The 15,832-nt window shown below is 37.9% G+C and overlaps 1 protein-coding gene across 5 annotated transcripts in view; it reads left to right on the plus strand.

Moving 5' to 3' along the window:
- Positions 1-15,832, plus strand: part of LOC148066454 (neural cell adhesion molecule 1-like) — a 194,986-nt gene that overhangs the window by 148,982 nt on the left and 30,172 nt on the right. For all 5 annotated transcript variants that reach the window (XM_087807120.1, XM_087807122.1, XM_087807121.1 and 2 more), the window contains 5 exons: positions 1,073-1,223; positions 9,724-9,908; positions 10,432-10,528; positions 11,932-12,099; positions 13,658-13,783. In XM_087807120.1, coding sequence (XP_087663246.1) covers positions 1,073-1,223; positions 9,724-9,908; positions 10,432-10,528; positions 11,932-12,099; positions 13,658-13,783 — 727 coding nt within the window. The remainder of the gene's footprint in view (positions 1-1,072; positions 1,224-9,723; positions 9,909-10,431; positions 10,529-11,931; positions 12,100-13,657; positions 13,784-15,832) is intronic.

Below are 15,832 nucleotides of genomic sequence, written 5' to 3' on the forward strand. Positions count from 1 at the left end.
CTGTCAGTCCAATCGTACAATAATAATCCATTTTTCCGTCCTTCTCTACACTTTGAAGAATTCCAAGCAAAAGCCCAGATTTTCATCAGCCGTATATTTTACTGAGGGACTTGAAATGAATGATGTCGATCATAAACTGTTACGAAATGCCTAACTGTGGCAGCAAATCAAGTCTGGAGAGAGCTTTTTTTTTGTTAACAGCCTTCTATATATTTGACTAATTAACACCAATTACTGTGAAAGTGTCCTTGAGCAAGACACTTCATATTGAAGCGCTGCGCCTGGTTGCCATGCAAGAAAATCTACATTTTATTCTCCCTTCAGGGCATTAAAAACACATTCAAAGAGCATCTTTGTTTCTGTTGCTGTCTTTTCTACAATGCAAATAATGTTTGTGTTAAACTCCTCGACTCACTGATGGAATGACGTAAAATAACTAAAGGCATATTGATAAATACCACCAGCAGCTTCAAAATAAATTCCTATTAAACCTCTGAGAGTTCAACTGTGCGCTTAAAAGTAAAATGTTAAGTCTGACAGGGAACCATGTGGTCTAGTTTAAGTTTCTTCAAGAGATTAGTAGGTGATGGATATTACTTAAGTTTATGAAATAAATCAAAGCTCTGTTTTTGTATTTTCTGTTTTAAAGCAACAAGAACTTGATTTAGTGCGAGAAATAAAACAGATGGTGGACGTGGAACCAGACGTTACGATTCCTGAATACCCGTGAGCCTTGAAACAAGCATACAAGTTGATTCTGATAATCTATAACATGAAGGGAATATGATGAGCCTCTGTAAGTCTTGTTTAACGTTGTTAGGATGAGGAGAACAACAACTTCTTCTGTCACTCACTCTTTTTATTTTTATGTTGTTTCCATCTGGCTGCTCTAATCAGCTTTGATTTATCCAGCCTGTGAAACCATCATTAACTCGGCATTGTTTTGTTCTGTTGATGACACTTTACTGTCCTAACAAAATAACATTTTCCACTTTATTCTTCAGATCCTGACTGACACACATACTGTTTATATATATATCATGTTGATGTTTGTCTTGTGCTTCCTTCTCAGAACCACGATAGAAACATTCTGGTGCGCAGCCACGCCAGAGTTTCCTCCCTCGTCCTGAAGAACGTCCAGTTCACGTACGCCGGCCGGTACCTGTGCACCGCCAGCAACTCCATTGGTCAGGACAGCAAGAGCATGTTCCTGGAGGTTCGCTGTAAGTCATTTTAATGGTTGGATTTCAATGTGACTTCAATGTTGTTGTTAATCCAAGTCCGAAACCACGCTTATTACGGCCACTTGAAGAGTTGCTGCCCCTTCAGGCATCTCTGGGTCTTGGGCAACACTTATGATCTGCTTTCAAAAGACAAACATTTTTGGATGTAAGAGATGACAGGAAGTTATTTTTATTATCGGTAACTGAAGACCACTCGTTGTGCCGTAGAGACAACAAGCATTGCCAGATCTTAATATTCAAGAACAGCTCAGTCATTTGGGAGAGGCTCGGTGTAGAACCACTGGTCCTGTCAGTGCATCCTGGAATTCTTTGCGACCCGGAAAACATATTTTGAGTCAGAATTCTTTTTTTTATGGTACTGATTCGGAGTACTGTATAATACTTCCAGTGCATGATCTTGGAAATCATCAGTGATCCATTTGTATACATCTGTGAATTAAAAAATATAATTTTATGATAGAGCCGAGAATGTAATGTCTCTTCGAGTATCAAAACATCGTTTTTATTTAAGATACAGAGGGAAATGAATAATTGTGTCTGTGTACATTTACTCTAAAACATCAAGACGTCTTGTCTTCTACGATCAGTTGAAACATGACAAAATGAATTAGAGTGATATAAACTTGAAAAAGAATCAACGTTTTGCATGACAATCTTTTGTTTTATTGTGTCCATGTTTTCCTCTAAACTTGACATGCTGACCAACAAAAACTTGAGCGTCGTAATAGTTTAATGGTTAATTAAATAGTTAATTAATAGAAAAAATGGTACGGACAAGTTTAATTGTTTTTGTCTTTATCTCTCATTAAATCAGTTCTTTGAGACTAGAAGAGACGCTATGTTAGCGGCTTAAGTTGTGTATTTTGAATGGATCACTGATTACCCAGATCGAGATCTACGTTACGTTTTTTGTCCGAATCTGGTTGCCGTAAAAACATGAAGGATCGAAAAATATGCCATTCACGGATCGGGCAGGTTTCCTGGATCGTGTACTGACAGGTCCTTCTCCACGTAGAGCTGACCCAGAAAAGTCTGGAAAGAAAACAGAGGAGCTGGAGGAGCGACTTTGGGGATTCACCTGAGAAAAAGGTGTCACGTCCGCTGAAGCATTTGACGTCAGAGAACCAAAGTTCTAATAATCCCAGTAGATGTGAACAACAAACCTAATGTCTAAGACAAGAGATCCACTTAGCTGACTCGCCAGATGGTTTGTTAAATGAAACCACCTGGAACGTCGTCCTTGAAGTGTCGAAGGGCAGCAAACGTCGTCAACCAGACGACTTCATTTGAACAACTTAAGAGAAGATCTGCTCGTCCCGATGTTTCTCCAGATTTATAAGGAAAATTGACGTGAGAGGCTCAGCTTTTTTTCTTGTTCTCACTGCCACAGTTGGTTATCTGTGTGAGAGGGTTTTGTGTGCTGTCACATCTAGTTTGGGCTCAAGCAGCCTCCTCCAGCTGCCAGTATCTCACCGCTGAACATTGGCAAACACGCTCCGCTGGGGTTTATTCTCGAGGCTGTAACTGCATGAGCGTCACAATGAGTAACTTGGGGCATCTTTCCCAAAGCCAACCTGGTGTATTCCATGTCCGTCCCAGTCTTGTTTAAGGTTATTTATTCATTTTTCTTTTGACTCCTGTCTCAAATCGCATACTTCTCTTAGTATACTTGAAGTTAGTATGCATCAGGATAGTGTACATACTAACTAGTACGCAAATTCTCCACAGATAGTATGTCTCAAATCAAACACTGCTGCTACACACTAACAGGAAATGACGCGACAGCTTCTTCTTCTACTTCTATTTAACGATGCTTTCAACTGTTTTAACGCTATCGACACCTGCTGGCAGCACGTTTTGCAAGTTTGGAAAAAGAAATAAAGAAAAAATATGAGAATCGAAATGTTCGCGAGATATTTAAGCTGGTATCAGCACTGAAGACGTGTTTATCCTTCTACTGCTGCTGAAAATGCACCTGTAAGTATATGCATATATAACGTAAGTTCCGTTTAAAACGTCATCAAGATGGCGGCCGTTTTGGGTGGTTAGTGTCCATCGAACCATACTCAGTTTTGTGGGCGTTTTAGTACGACAATTTAGTGTGCATGGCGCACTAAATTTCGCATACTAAGAATTGAGACGCACTAACGCACTAAAAATACTAACTTTGAGTACGCTAGTATGCGATTTGAGACACAGCACAAATGTGAACTCAACATGGTGTCATAATGCCCTTTATCTGGTTTCAAGGAAGGTACCTTTTGATTAAAAACGTGTACGTTGAAAAACAACATCAAGGCTTGTCTAATTGAATGAATGTTCCGGGCTCTCATTGTGCCAGCAATTTGCTCCAAGATATAATCACAATGCCACGTTGATGGACTTATTTCAGAGCTCGCAGTTAGCCGAGGTAATCAGCAAGTAATCAGGTAGCTGATTCACTGTTGCCCGGCAATTATCGATAAGAGGGGTCGTTTTGTCTTGTGCACAGCTCTCACTCTCTGTTGTCTCCGCTCTTCCTCGCCCACTCACACACAATCAAGACGTTATCTAATCATTGAACTTCCTATCTACTTCACAGCATGATCCCATTTTGCCGGGCTCGGAGTGTGTCGAGGTTTCGCCGCTAAAGACGTGATATTGGCGCGGGCTAATGTCTTTCTTTCGCTCTCAGAGGTGGAGGTTGCCTAAGCATGCTTGTGTAATGAAATTACAGTTCGGGTTTTGCAGCGGGTTGCCTTTCTCGTACAGCTTAGTGAACCGCTCCATGTTGCAGCTCAAGAATTCAGCAAATTAAAACCGCCCGTTTCCGTATCCGTGCATCTTGATGCACTTCATATCTGTTTTAAATAGCTGTCAATCAACTCTGTCTTTCCCGTTAGTTCATTGTTGTATGACTACAAAATCTTACATTTTTTATTTACAATTAACATTCAAGTATTGGCAGTGTTTTGTGTCGCAAATGCACACCAGCCACTAGATTGCAAGAGCCATTACGTCAGTGAAATCCTGCAAGAGCTGAGGACAAGAGGATACTAGCGACTCAAAGCTGATGAAAGCAGTAATGACTTCATCAACACCAGGGTATCAAGTACTCGGCCAATACTAAAAAGGTATCATTGTTTCTGCAGTATCCTAATATATCGCAACATATGGTGTTGCCCCCGTATCGTGATACACATCTTATTGCTAGATTCTACCCAAAACACACCCCTATATAGTAGTTTAGTGTAGGTTGGTGAGTCTTCTTGAAACAGTGTCAGTAGTTGATGCTCTTAATTTAAATATATACAGTATATACGTTTTATTTAGTTAGTGAGTTGGAAGATCCTAAGAGCCATTACGTCAGTGAAAGCCTGCAAGTACTGAGGACAAGAGGATACAAGCGACAATAGCTTTCAAAGCTGATGAAAGCAGAAATGACTTCATCAACGCCAGGGTAACAAGTACTTGGCCAAAACTACAAAGGTATCATTGTTTCTGCAGTATCCCGATATATCGCAACATATCGTGTTGCCCCCGTATCGTGATACATATCGTATTGCTAGATTCTTGCCAATACACAACCCTATGTAGTAGTTTAGTGTAGGTTGGCGAGTCTTCTTGAAACAGTGTCAGTATAATTTAAATATATACCGTATATACGTTTTATTTAGTTAGTGAGTCGGAAGCAAATAATAGTCGAGTGCCATCTAGTGGTATCTAAAAATAATAAAATGAAGTTCATAAAACCTATGTAGCACTTTCAAGAGCAGGCTTGACAAAACTGTGTTTTATCAAATCTTAAAGCTATTTTAAATGAGAAATTACATCTGTATTTAAAACCATTTAAATGTTTTTTTACACAGAAAATAGCTTTTTTTAAGCTAATACTGACACAAATGATAAGTACATTTAGCAATAAACGTTCAGTCTCTGGAGTTTATAATGTACGTCCGCAGCTTTTCGGTTATTGACTTCTTGGCTTTGTCCATTTTTATCTTCCTAAACTATAAACGCCGCCAACAATGAAACACGGAATCGCTGGTTTCAGTAGCTGTGTGTTGTTGTGTTATACATTATAAAGCTCAATCTAAGTAAGTATCTTTGATTGAGCAGAGTCACCTACCCAGAGTTCATTCAAGGTCCTGCAACATGGACATTCTAAGAAGTATCTCATCTTGTCTCTCTTCTCCTTGACATGGTTCGCAGGCAATTTTAATCCAATAAGCGTGTCAAGGACGCAGTCGTGGGTCACACAGACCCCGAGAACAACTTGATGGTGTGTGAAGGACGTAAGCAAACGCTGCAGGTGTTTGACTTGCAGCGTCATGGCGGAATTGAGATACAAGAAACTGAAAAGATGCTTATCAACGTCAGTTTTGTCCCTACATAAGTCACTCAACATTGTGATGATCACGCCGTAGGTTTAAGTGATTTGTTGCCGTCGTGGTCGCACAACTTTCCGGACGTCCGGAGCAGTCACCCTCAACAGGGTCGCCCGTCTCATTACACAGGAGAGTGAGTCGGTTTAAGTTGCTCAAGACAAGCGTTGAAATTCACTTTGTCCATAACATGGTGTACCTGATTACAGTGGAGCATGTTCGGTGCACTCGCCGCATTAACACTTTTCCGCCCGAATGAAGAGAGTTGTTGAATGAGACCACCTGGGAATGTTTCAGGAAGTAGGAAAAACTAACTCTGTTCAAGAACAATCTTGTGCTGGAAGAAAAGTCAAATGAAAAATGACTTTTCTTACCCGGAAGTTACTGGTGGTTATACAATTTTTAATTACATTTTCATTATTATTTGTAATATTAAGTTGCTAAAGCTACACAAAATCAAACTGAATTCAAGTACAGTTGAATTTTCTACCCGTAAAATGAAAGTTTCTTCTCATCACTGTTGCTCATTGTGATTGGTTGAGACCTTTTTTTTTACTTTTTTCAAATAATAAAGTGTCTTGAGATCATTCTGTTGCGATTTCTATGGATGTATATCAGTACCATCAGAATATTGATGGGTATTTTTTAAATGTTGTAAGTCTTCTTAACCATAGAATTATTATTTTTTATATATATATACAGTATATATAATTAAATAGTGAATATTGAAAAGTTGAAATTGTTTTAATTTAATAATTGAATTTAAAAATATATATATTTTTAAATTCATTATATATATATTTTTAAAAAGTCGCAAATAGAGTTTGATATTTTAATTCAATTAAAACAAAGATACATTTACTAGATTCATTATTTTTTAATTCATAGCCATTTAAATTCAATATAAAAAACGAATAAATGCTTTTGATGTCACCTGATCGTTTCCCGTCGCATGATTGGATGAAAGTTCAAGTAGCTCGATACTCTTAGTTTTGTCTGGTATCACTTTCATACCAATATTTATATTCAATTTAGAAGGTTATGAATTAAAGAAAATTTAAGCATTTATTTCTGAATTCTTGGAATTAGAATATCAAACACCATGTGTAAAGAAAAATCATTCTTTCAGAAAAATATTCGATTTTTTAAAGTTTTAAGTTAAAAAAAAACAAATAAATGTATAAATTTAATAAAAATAAATGCAACATTTCAATATACAAATAATGAAATTAAATTATTCAAAAAAATAATTCAACATGTCAACAATTAAAATTTTACATTCAAAAGTATTCTGATGGCACGGATATACTTCAATAGAACGGACTCTTTTTAAATCTAATTTAATTCTTCATTTTATGTAATCCTTAAACGAACACCTATATAAATAGCTCTGATGTCCGCCTTTGAGAAGTTTGTCTTTAACCAGCCTGTTGATCATAGTTCGGTCACATGGTGTTGTGTAGCCTAACAAGTGTTCCTGGTGAAGAAAAGTTTCATGAGTGTTTTAAGAGAGCAGCTGCACCTTTTACACTCACATATTTCCCATGTTTTGAGCGTTGCCAGAGCTGCAGAAAAGCCGCATTCTCAGAGTCTGCACTTGAAAAGATAACTCCATTTCAAGTGTTTGCAAAAGGAAGCGCTCGAGAAAAGCTGTCAGTCGTCGTCAAAAAGATGAATGTTTCAGTGCACAGTAAATGTTTTACTGCTAAGCCTTCAAGTCGTCTGGCCTGGCGGCTGCGGTCGTACCGGCAACTGTTGGCGAGAACACGAGCTTAATAAGGACGAATATTCATCAAATCTGGGATGAAGAGGCTCCATTTTCTACATGGCTCGGCATCCCATTGTGCTATTTTTGTCCACTCGTTTGCTCTTGGAAGATCACAATGGTGCGTCTATTAGACACGCTGCGCCATAATGACTCAAACCTGCGAGACACTGACATTTTGGAAATTGCTGAGGTTGAGCGCGTCATTAAAAACTTTTATTATGATTGAATCTATGTTGCAAGAATCCAAATAATGAATTCATGCGCGAGGCAGAGGTCTATACATCATCAGAGCTGCACCAACATCTTTGATTTCCGTCTACATGGTTTTCATAAGAAGAGCAGCAACTCAATGACACCTGATTTTGTATTCTTTCCTTTTGTTGTTCTGTTTGTGTGTCTGTGTAACATGAACGTGATCAGAGTGTTTGAGCTGAATTGGTATCTGGAGAAACATTTGTTATTCTACATTTTTCATAAGAGGACGCAGGGAAGAGATGGTTGTGATCACAGTGGGCTGAAAGGCAAGCTGTGTTCCTTTCAGGTGTGTGAGGGATTGTAATGACTTACATTCAGCTGAAAGGATGTACCAGACTCGGACGCATTATTATTTGATTCGAAGAAAACTGAAAAGACTTGATGCCGCCACAGAAACATATTTATGTTGAAGGTCTACCTGAAATAGCATGTTTGACGTTTCTTTTTATGTTCTTTTTGACTAGTATTTTATAATGTTTCTGACGCACACAAGGTCTCAGCTCTTCCAGTAAAATTTAAAGGATTATGATGATATAATAAAGATTTATTCCTGTTGATTTAACTTTTCCAAATACCTCTTTAAATTAAGAAGATTGTTTTCTTTAACTAAAATTTTTTTTTTTTTTTTTTGGAAGTAAGTCAGAAGAGTCATTTGGCTAGTATTTTTATTAGTAAGTTAGTAAGTAAGTAATATTTATTTATATAGCGCTTTTCCAGACAAGGGTCACAAAGCGCTTAAACAATCAAAACAATACTCAAAAAAGTATATACTTTAAAGATCAAGATAATACTGAGAACAAAACAGGAGTTCCAGAAAATCAAGGCTAATGTTCAGACTGTGTCGATTTTCTGCACTAAAAGGCGCACTTAAAAGCCTTATAATCTGGAGCGCCTTATATATGAACATTAAGTGGTAGGTCACTTTTTTTTAAAGCTACAGAGCCGACATGCTGTGGGTGGGATTACGTCATTGAGTCATCACGGCATGGGATTAGCGACGCACGTCACATCATGGCGGACCCCTATGGAGTAAGATTACTGCCACTGGTTAGAGTAAGTGTGTCTTGGTTTTAAAAACCAAGTCATACACGTGCGTTCAAAATGTCATACACGCGTGCTCTAGCTGTGATACGTTTGACTGTATCTTTTGTTCTATCCGCCTTATAATCCGGTGCAGCCTATTTACAAAAACAGTTCTAAAACAGGCCATTCAAGGTGCGCCTTATAATCCGGTGCGCCTAATAGTGCGGAAAGTACGGTAATTTGTGTTAATTTAGTTATTTCCAAATCAAACTCTTGATTCTGCTCAAGGTTTCTGCCCCTTTAAAAGAAAGTTTTTCCACATCACTGTCGCTCATTGGTTGAGACCTGTTTTCATACAACTTCTTTGAAAACGTAAATCTCATTTTATTTAATATTTTCAAGAACATGGAATGTATGTATACTGGCGAATACAAGGATTTGTTTGTGGCTGTGGACATTCCGGAATAGGTTTAATAAAAATTAGAAGAGGAAATAAAATAGTGCATTGTATGCAATATGTACAAAAAATACAAAAGATTGTAAACACAGTGCAAAAAACGTCAAACAGTGCAATAAATGGAGTATAAAGAAATGGCATATTTGGAATATTTGGAAATGGCGGAGGGGAAGAAAGACAGTTGTTTCATTTTAACAAATACCACCATAAATTACCGTAATGTCAGCCAATTAGCAATTCATCTTTAACCAGCCTGTAAATCATTTTTATAGGCAATACAAAAAGCTACAACTGTCACAGTTTGTACTGAGCGGAAGTGCGAGTCAAGAAAACAAAATAAAACTCAAGCAGACAAAGGAAAAGACAGTTGTGTGAACTACCTACATTTTACTTTAACTATTAGTAGTTTGAAAATATATATATATTTCAAATAATTTATCAAGTTAAATGTCCAGTTAAACTTTGTATTCCATTGATATTTAATAAAAACACACAAACTGTTGTTGACATGAAGGGTTTGTTGTTTTCATGTGAATATTGACAGAAATCATGCGCACGGTTTGTTAGTTTATGCGCCGCCGTCATGTTTACCTGGATCTGTGTTTGTTACAGACGCGCCAAAGATTTTGGGAGAGGTGACTGTTTACACCTGGGAGGGAAACGCAGCCAACATCAGTTGTGAGGTGGAAGCGTACCCTGGCGCCGCCATAGTTTGGTTCAGCGACGGCGTGCAGCTGCCCAACAGCAACAGCAGCAACATCAAGATCTACAACACGTTGCACGCCAGCTTCCTCGAGGTAAACATGAGTCTGGAAACATGTTTGGAATCTGGCATCGCTTTTTACTTTACAGTTCTATTAAGTTTATTGATGTCAAAGAAAATAGATTAAATGATAATTAAATATGAATTCAATACTTTTCAAAACGTGCTTTAATGTTTTAAAAAAAGAAAATTAAAATAAATAATCTTGAAAAATGTAATATTGCTGTATATTTATTTAAAGATATCCATTAAAAATGCATAAATATGTGGCAAAAACAGCAAAATATTCCCAAAAGCAAAACCTGAAATAAATGCAAATAATATTGAGGTTTAATAGATAATGAATATATTGGCTAGTATCACTTCAAGTGACATTTTAGTTTTATACAGATATATTTACACAGATCACACGAACAAAGATGATTAAAATGTTACATCATTCCTGACACCTCAGTATCTTTAAAATAAACTGTAATAAATAAACAAATACACATAAAACAAAATAAACACAAGTGGATCTTTCTCACTGATCTTTTCCGTCATCTGATCCTCTCCAGGTCACCCCAGATTCCCAGAATGACTTCGGAAGCTACAACTGCACCGCAACTAACATGATGGGATCCGAGTCTAAGGAATTCCTCCTCATCCCTGCAGGTTTGCTTTTCTTTTTGCTTTTACATTTTACACGCTTAGTTTAAAGAGAAGTCAAGCTGACGTTAGGTTTGCAGAAGTGACGTGTATCAGCAGTTTAAGTATAAGAAAAGGATACCTTTGATTTCTTTAAAAAGAGTAAAACTAAAATCAAAGAATGAAGACATCAGAGATGGTTTAAGGAAATCAGGGTCAACATATATTCATAAACATATGTTGCTGATTTACCGCGTAAATATGTTTCATGAACCCTCTAAATATATCAGGTGTAAACAAATGTTTGCTTCACTAAACAACTTGTAAAGAAGAAAATACCTTAGAAAGTCCTAGAAATTTGCTTCACATGGATGTTCACTGACGATGCAAAAGGGGCAGGAGTAGTTGTTACCTGCGGTATTTGCTCACTTTCATCAGGTGAACTGGTTAACCAGGTGTTTACTTGCTAGTTCAGGAGCTTCTTCATCCTGGATCAGCTGATGAGGTCTGAAGCAGCTGCAGGAGGAAGTCTCAGTAGTCTAGAGTCTACAGAATTTGAGTCGTCATAACAACCTAAAGACTCGCTCATCAAGTGTTTTAAAAGCATTTACAGTCTGGGATGCTGCAGTGGTTCATCAGGGATCAGATCTCAACCCTTCCTTGTGCCATATGGTGATGGACAGACTCACATATGTGGTCGTAGAGGAGTCTCTATTAGAGCATGATCCATAATGTTTGCTGACGATACAGTGATTTGTAGTGAGGGGAAGGAGGACATGAAGAAGAAGAAGAGTATGATCAATGATGTTTGCCGATGATATAGTCATTTGTAGTTAGAGGAAGGAGGACATGAAGAAGTAGAAAAGCATGATCAATGATGTTTGCTGATGATATAGTGATTTAAAGTGAGAGGAGGAGGATGTGAAGAAGAGCATGATCAATGATGTTTGCTGATGATATAGTGATTTAAAGTGAGAGGAGGAGGATGTGAAGAAGAGCATGATCAATAATGTTTAATGATGATATAGTGATTTGTAGTAAGAGGAGGAGGACATGTAGAAGAGTATGATCCATGATGTTTGCTGATGATATAGTGATTTTTACTTAGAGGAAGGAGGACGTGAAGAAGAAGAAGAAGAGTATGATCCATGATGTTTGCTGATGATATAGTGATTTAGAGTGAGAGGAAGAAGGCCATAAAGAAGAAAAAGAGCCTGATCCATGATGTTTGCTGATGATATAGTGATTTGTAGTTAGAGGAAGGAGGACATGATTAAGTAGAAAAGCATAGGCCATGATGTCTGCTGGTGATATAGTGATTTACAGTGGGAGGACGTGAAGAAGAAGAATAAGACCAAAAGAATCAAAGACACATAAATACATGAACGTCTGACCGGCAACTTTCTAATTTGAATTTCTGTTTCATCCAGATGTGCCATCAGCACCAGAGATCCAACAGGTGGAACCGTTTTCCAGCACAGCTGCTGTGGTCTTTATGGAGCCCGAGTCTTTTGGAGGAGTCCCGATCCTCAAGTACAGAGTGGAATGGCGTCTACCGGGCAGAGACTGGGTCAGCAGGCAGCACAAAGCTGAAGACTGTGAGTCACAATTGATTTGGATTGGAAATCTTGTTTAGATTATTTCATTAAACACAAGTATTAATTATTTATCCAATTGCCTTTTTCTCTAATTTATAATGTCCTTAAAAAAAGAATTTCTGGGATTATAAGTTTGAGTTATTCTTGTATCTTCCAAGCATTTAGTATTCTCTGCCAAAAAGTGCAGAGAAATAGTTGGAGACGGCAGCGGCGATGATAGCGCTGTCCTCCCCGTCCAACTATTTACCATGTCTGCGGAAGGCTGATATCTCCTCTTCAGAAGCTCAAGATAATCAACCTTCTGCCAGAACAAACATTTCCCTGCCATGATATTTTTAAAAGAATTTTTCGAGGGGAACAAGAGCAGTATCACACATATTTGATGGGTAATGGATAGAGTAGCGGAGCAACAGTGTTTTTCTATTTAACACTTCAATGCTTTTTGATATTGTAACGCAGTTCTGTACATTTTTTCATCAACCTCCTCTGGAAAAAAAAAATCCTGCTATCAAATGCATTAAATTTGAACTCGACAGTACAGGAGATGCGTCTCGGTGTGGTTTATCAGACGGCAGGACACTCACATTCACGGAGAGTTTGAGTATATCTGGATGGTTCTTGTCTCCCACTTAGGTCAGTTTCTGCAAGACGCTGCTGTCAGAATGGAATTCAGAATAAGATTAAGATTACAGACGTAATGTCCTTAATTATAATCATTAAAAATATGTTGTTTATAGACAGATAAAGTAGCGACACATGGTTGAACTATCCAGATATTTGTCTTAAAATCAAATTAAATGAATGTTTCTTTTGCTATATTGACTTATAAAGAGGCCAGTGTTTAAGATAAAATAAGAAAAATAGATTATCCTTGTCAACCTAAATACAGACTCTAAATAAGTGATGTTGAAGAGGAGGAATTTAAAAAGACGGTATTACAGTCCGACTTATACTGACTGAACTTGACAGGTAAAAGATTTAAAGATGTTTACACCCTCTGGTGTTTAGATTAGTTGGGACATTTATTATCCAAATTCGTGAATTAAGGTGAGCCAACTAGACTTCTAATTCAATAAAATAAACTTTTCTACCTCTTAGTGAACGCATGCAGAACAAGTCATTTTTTATTTTCATGAACCAGTTTTGTGCTCACTGATGCTTTTGGAATGGTCCGGTCAGGATACACTTCAGTGAGTCGCGATCATTTGAGGTTCACATGGAGCATCAGTAAAAGTTAAACAGCTAATTCAGCTGATAAACGCTTGTTCAAGTATCTCATTCCGACAAGATAAATTCAAATCTGTAATAATTTGGGGCTATGAATACATTGGAGTGAAATGATCCGTGCTGAAGATAATATAAACTCTCTTTTCTCAGTTTTCTAACTCTAAATGGTCCGTGGGGAATACAGCATTAACTGAAAAATCTTGTGTAAAATAGTGTTTACAATTAATAATTAAGAGGTCGTGCAGACTGTGATGTGTCACTACAACTTCACCGCTTTATACGATGATATCTGGGATGAGCGTCTGGGGTATAACGTTATTGTACCTCACAGACATGACCCGGATCGTCATCTCTGGCCTGAAGCCAGAGACCACCTACGAGGTCAGGATGTCGGCCATCAACGGCAAAGGCGAAGGCGAGAACAGTCCACCCAGCACTTTCAAGACAGAGCCCGTCCGTGAGTATTACCCTCACGCCGCCGTCCTGGCTCACAACGCCGCTGTCCTCTGACCCTCATGCATGACTGCCAGCAGTGCTCGCCCTCCAGGAAGCTAAGCTAGCATTAGCCAAATTGAACGAGATGATGTCACATGCATCATTTGAGACACCGAACCCAAATCATTTTGTGTTTTTTATTCCCTTTTGAAACGTTGATATTAATAACATTAATCATTTGTATTCTAACCGTCTTGTCCAAGTTCATTCATCCATTCATTCTTCATTTAACACTGTTAGAGTTAAATAAATAATTGACACATACACTTAAATTAAGTTACAAATACACTTAAAGTGATAGTTCACCCAACATTTAAATTCCACCAATTTACTACTCACATTGTTGACTAGGGTTTGAGATTATTTCCAGAATAATCTGTTCTTCTTTATAGTTATAGACAAAAATCTATATTGATTTAATATAGTGACTCGAGCTCAGTTAAATAAGTCCATATTTCTTAGGTTTGTTTGTAGTGGAAGTTGTCGGTCTGTTAGTTCCTACAGTGCTCGAGATTTGGGCTGCTAGCCTAGCAGCATTGATTAAAAACAAGCTTCAAATATAGGCTTGTTTTGAGTTTTTCAGAAAAATTCCTCTTGTCGAGGCTTCAATACAAGAGGGACATTACAGACGAGCACCACAGAGGTATTCGGATTTTTTTAAATGTCTTTTTGGACGAAGATGAAGACAAAGACAACTGAGCTCCCGTCGCTACATCAATTTCACTTCAATTTAATGATTCATTTAAATGATAAGTCACTTATACGGTTTAGACTATATTGGAAAAAAGGAAGACAAATCCCAGCAGAACCAGACTCGGTGTTGACGGCCTCCTGCTGGGAGAGTGGATGAGGGGGAGGTAGACAGATGGATGGAGAAAAGAGAGAGGGAGGATGCAGTGAGAAAAAACAGGAGAGTATAGAGTAGGGCAGAGGAGTCTGGATCTGGATCTGTTGATGTGGTGGAGATCCTGGATCCAGCAGCAGCTCTGGAGGTAGAGCCCTGGAGCTAAGAGAAGAAAAAGTGTGGGTTTAAACCACACAGGTGATGAATATAATGCAGAAAAAAAGGATATACAGAGAGAGCAACAATCTAAGCCTATATCAGCTAAGAAAAAAAGGGCTGGTTCAGTCAGTCCTAACTATAGGCTTTATGAAAAGGAAAGTTTTAAGACGAATCTTAAACATAGGTAGATGGTTCCACAACAGAGCGGCTTGAAAACTGAAGGCCCTGGCTCCATATCTACATTTAGAGATTTGTGGTATAACTAATAGATTTGAGTTTAAGGATCCTAGAAGGTTGATAAACTTGGATTAGATCTTTAATGTATGTTGGTGCTAGACCATATAAACTTTAAAGGTTAATAGAAGGATTTTTAATTGTATTAAAATGGATGAATATTTTGCCTATATCTCTAAAAAGGAACAGAATACTCGACTCATGTATAAGCTATAATTAAAAAAAAAGATATTTTTAGTATTATGATATTTAAGACTTTTTCATTGCTTTAATGAAGCACAGAAACAAACCCAGAACAATGACTTTTTAGGCATGAATACAGTGAAGAGGGGTTGCGGGTGTAATTCTGCTTTAATGATGCACCACGGTCTTCTTTGTCCACATTTTCATTTCATTCTTTTGTTTCTCCCCTTTTCCTTTATTTTTTTTACCTCGTTCCTCTTTTCATCTTTTCAATTTCCCACTGGACATCACAGGCTTTTCTCTAGAAAGTAAGTTTCTCTTCAAGTTTGTTTCCATCCTCCTCATATGCCGTTCTTTCATTCCCTGCTGTTTTTTCAGATGGCAAATCCTTCCGTTACACTAATGTGGCTTCAGGTGTGTTGCGTCGTGTCGTAGCTGAGAAGTAACAGATACTTAGATGTAAATACATAGTCGGTCCTCCCCTAGCTTTTTAGTATTCCTGGCTGTTAGCAGATTCCCTTTGGTGTCTCCCTGGGATGTCAGGCTTCTGGAGCGTGGCAGCAATCAAGCTCTGGAGTATTCATGCGCTCT

This window comes from Callionymus lyra, chromosome 14, assembly GCF_982586985.1.
Source record: "Callionymus lyra chromosome 14, fCalLyr1.hap1.1, whole genome shotgun sequence".
Classification (NCBI taxonomy): Eukaryota; Metazoa; Chordata; class Actinopteri; order Syngnathiformes; family Callionymidae; genus Callionymus; species Callionymus lyra.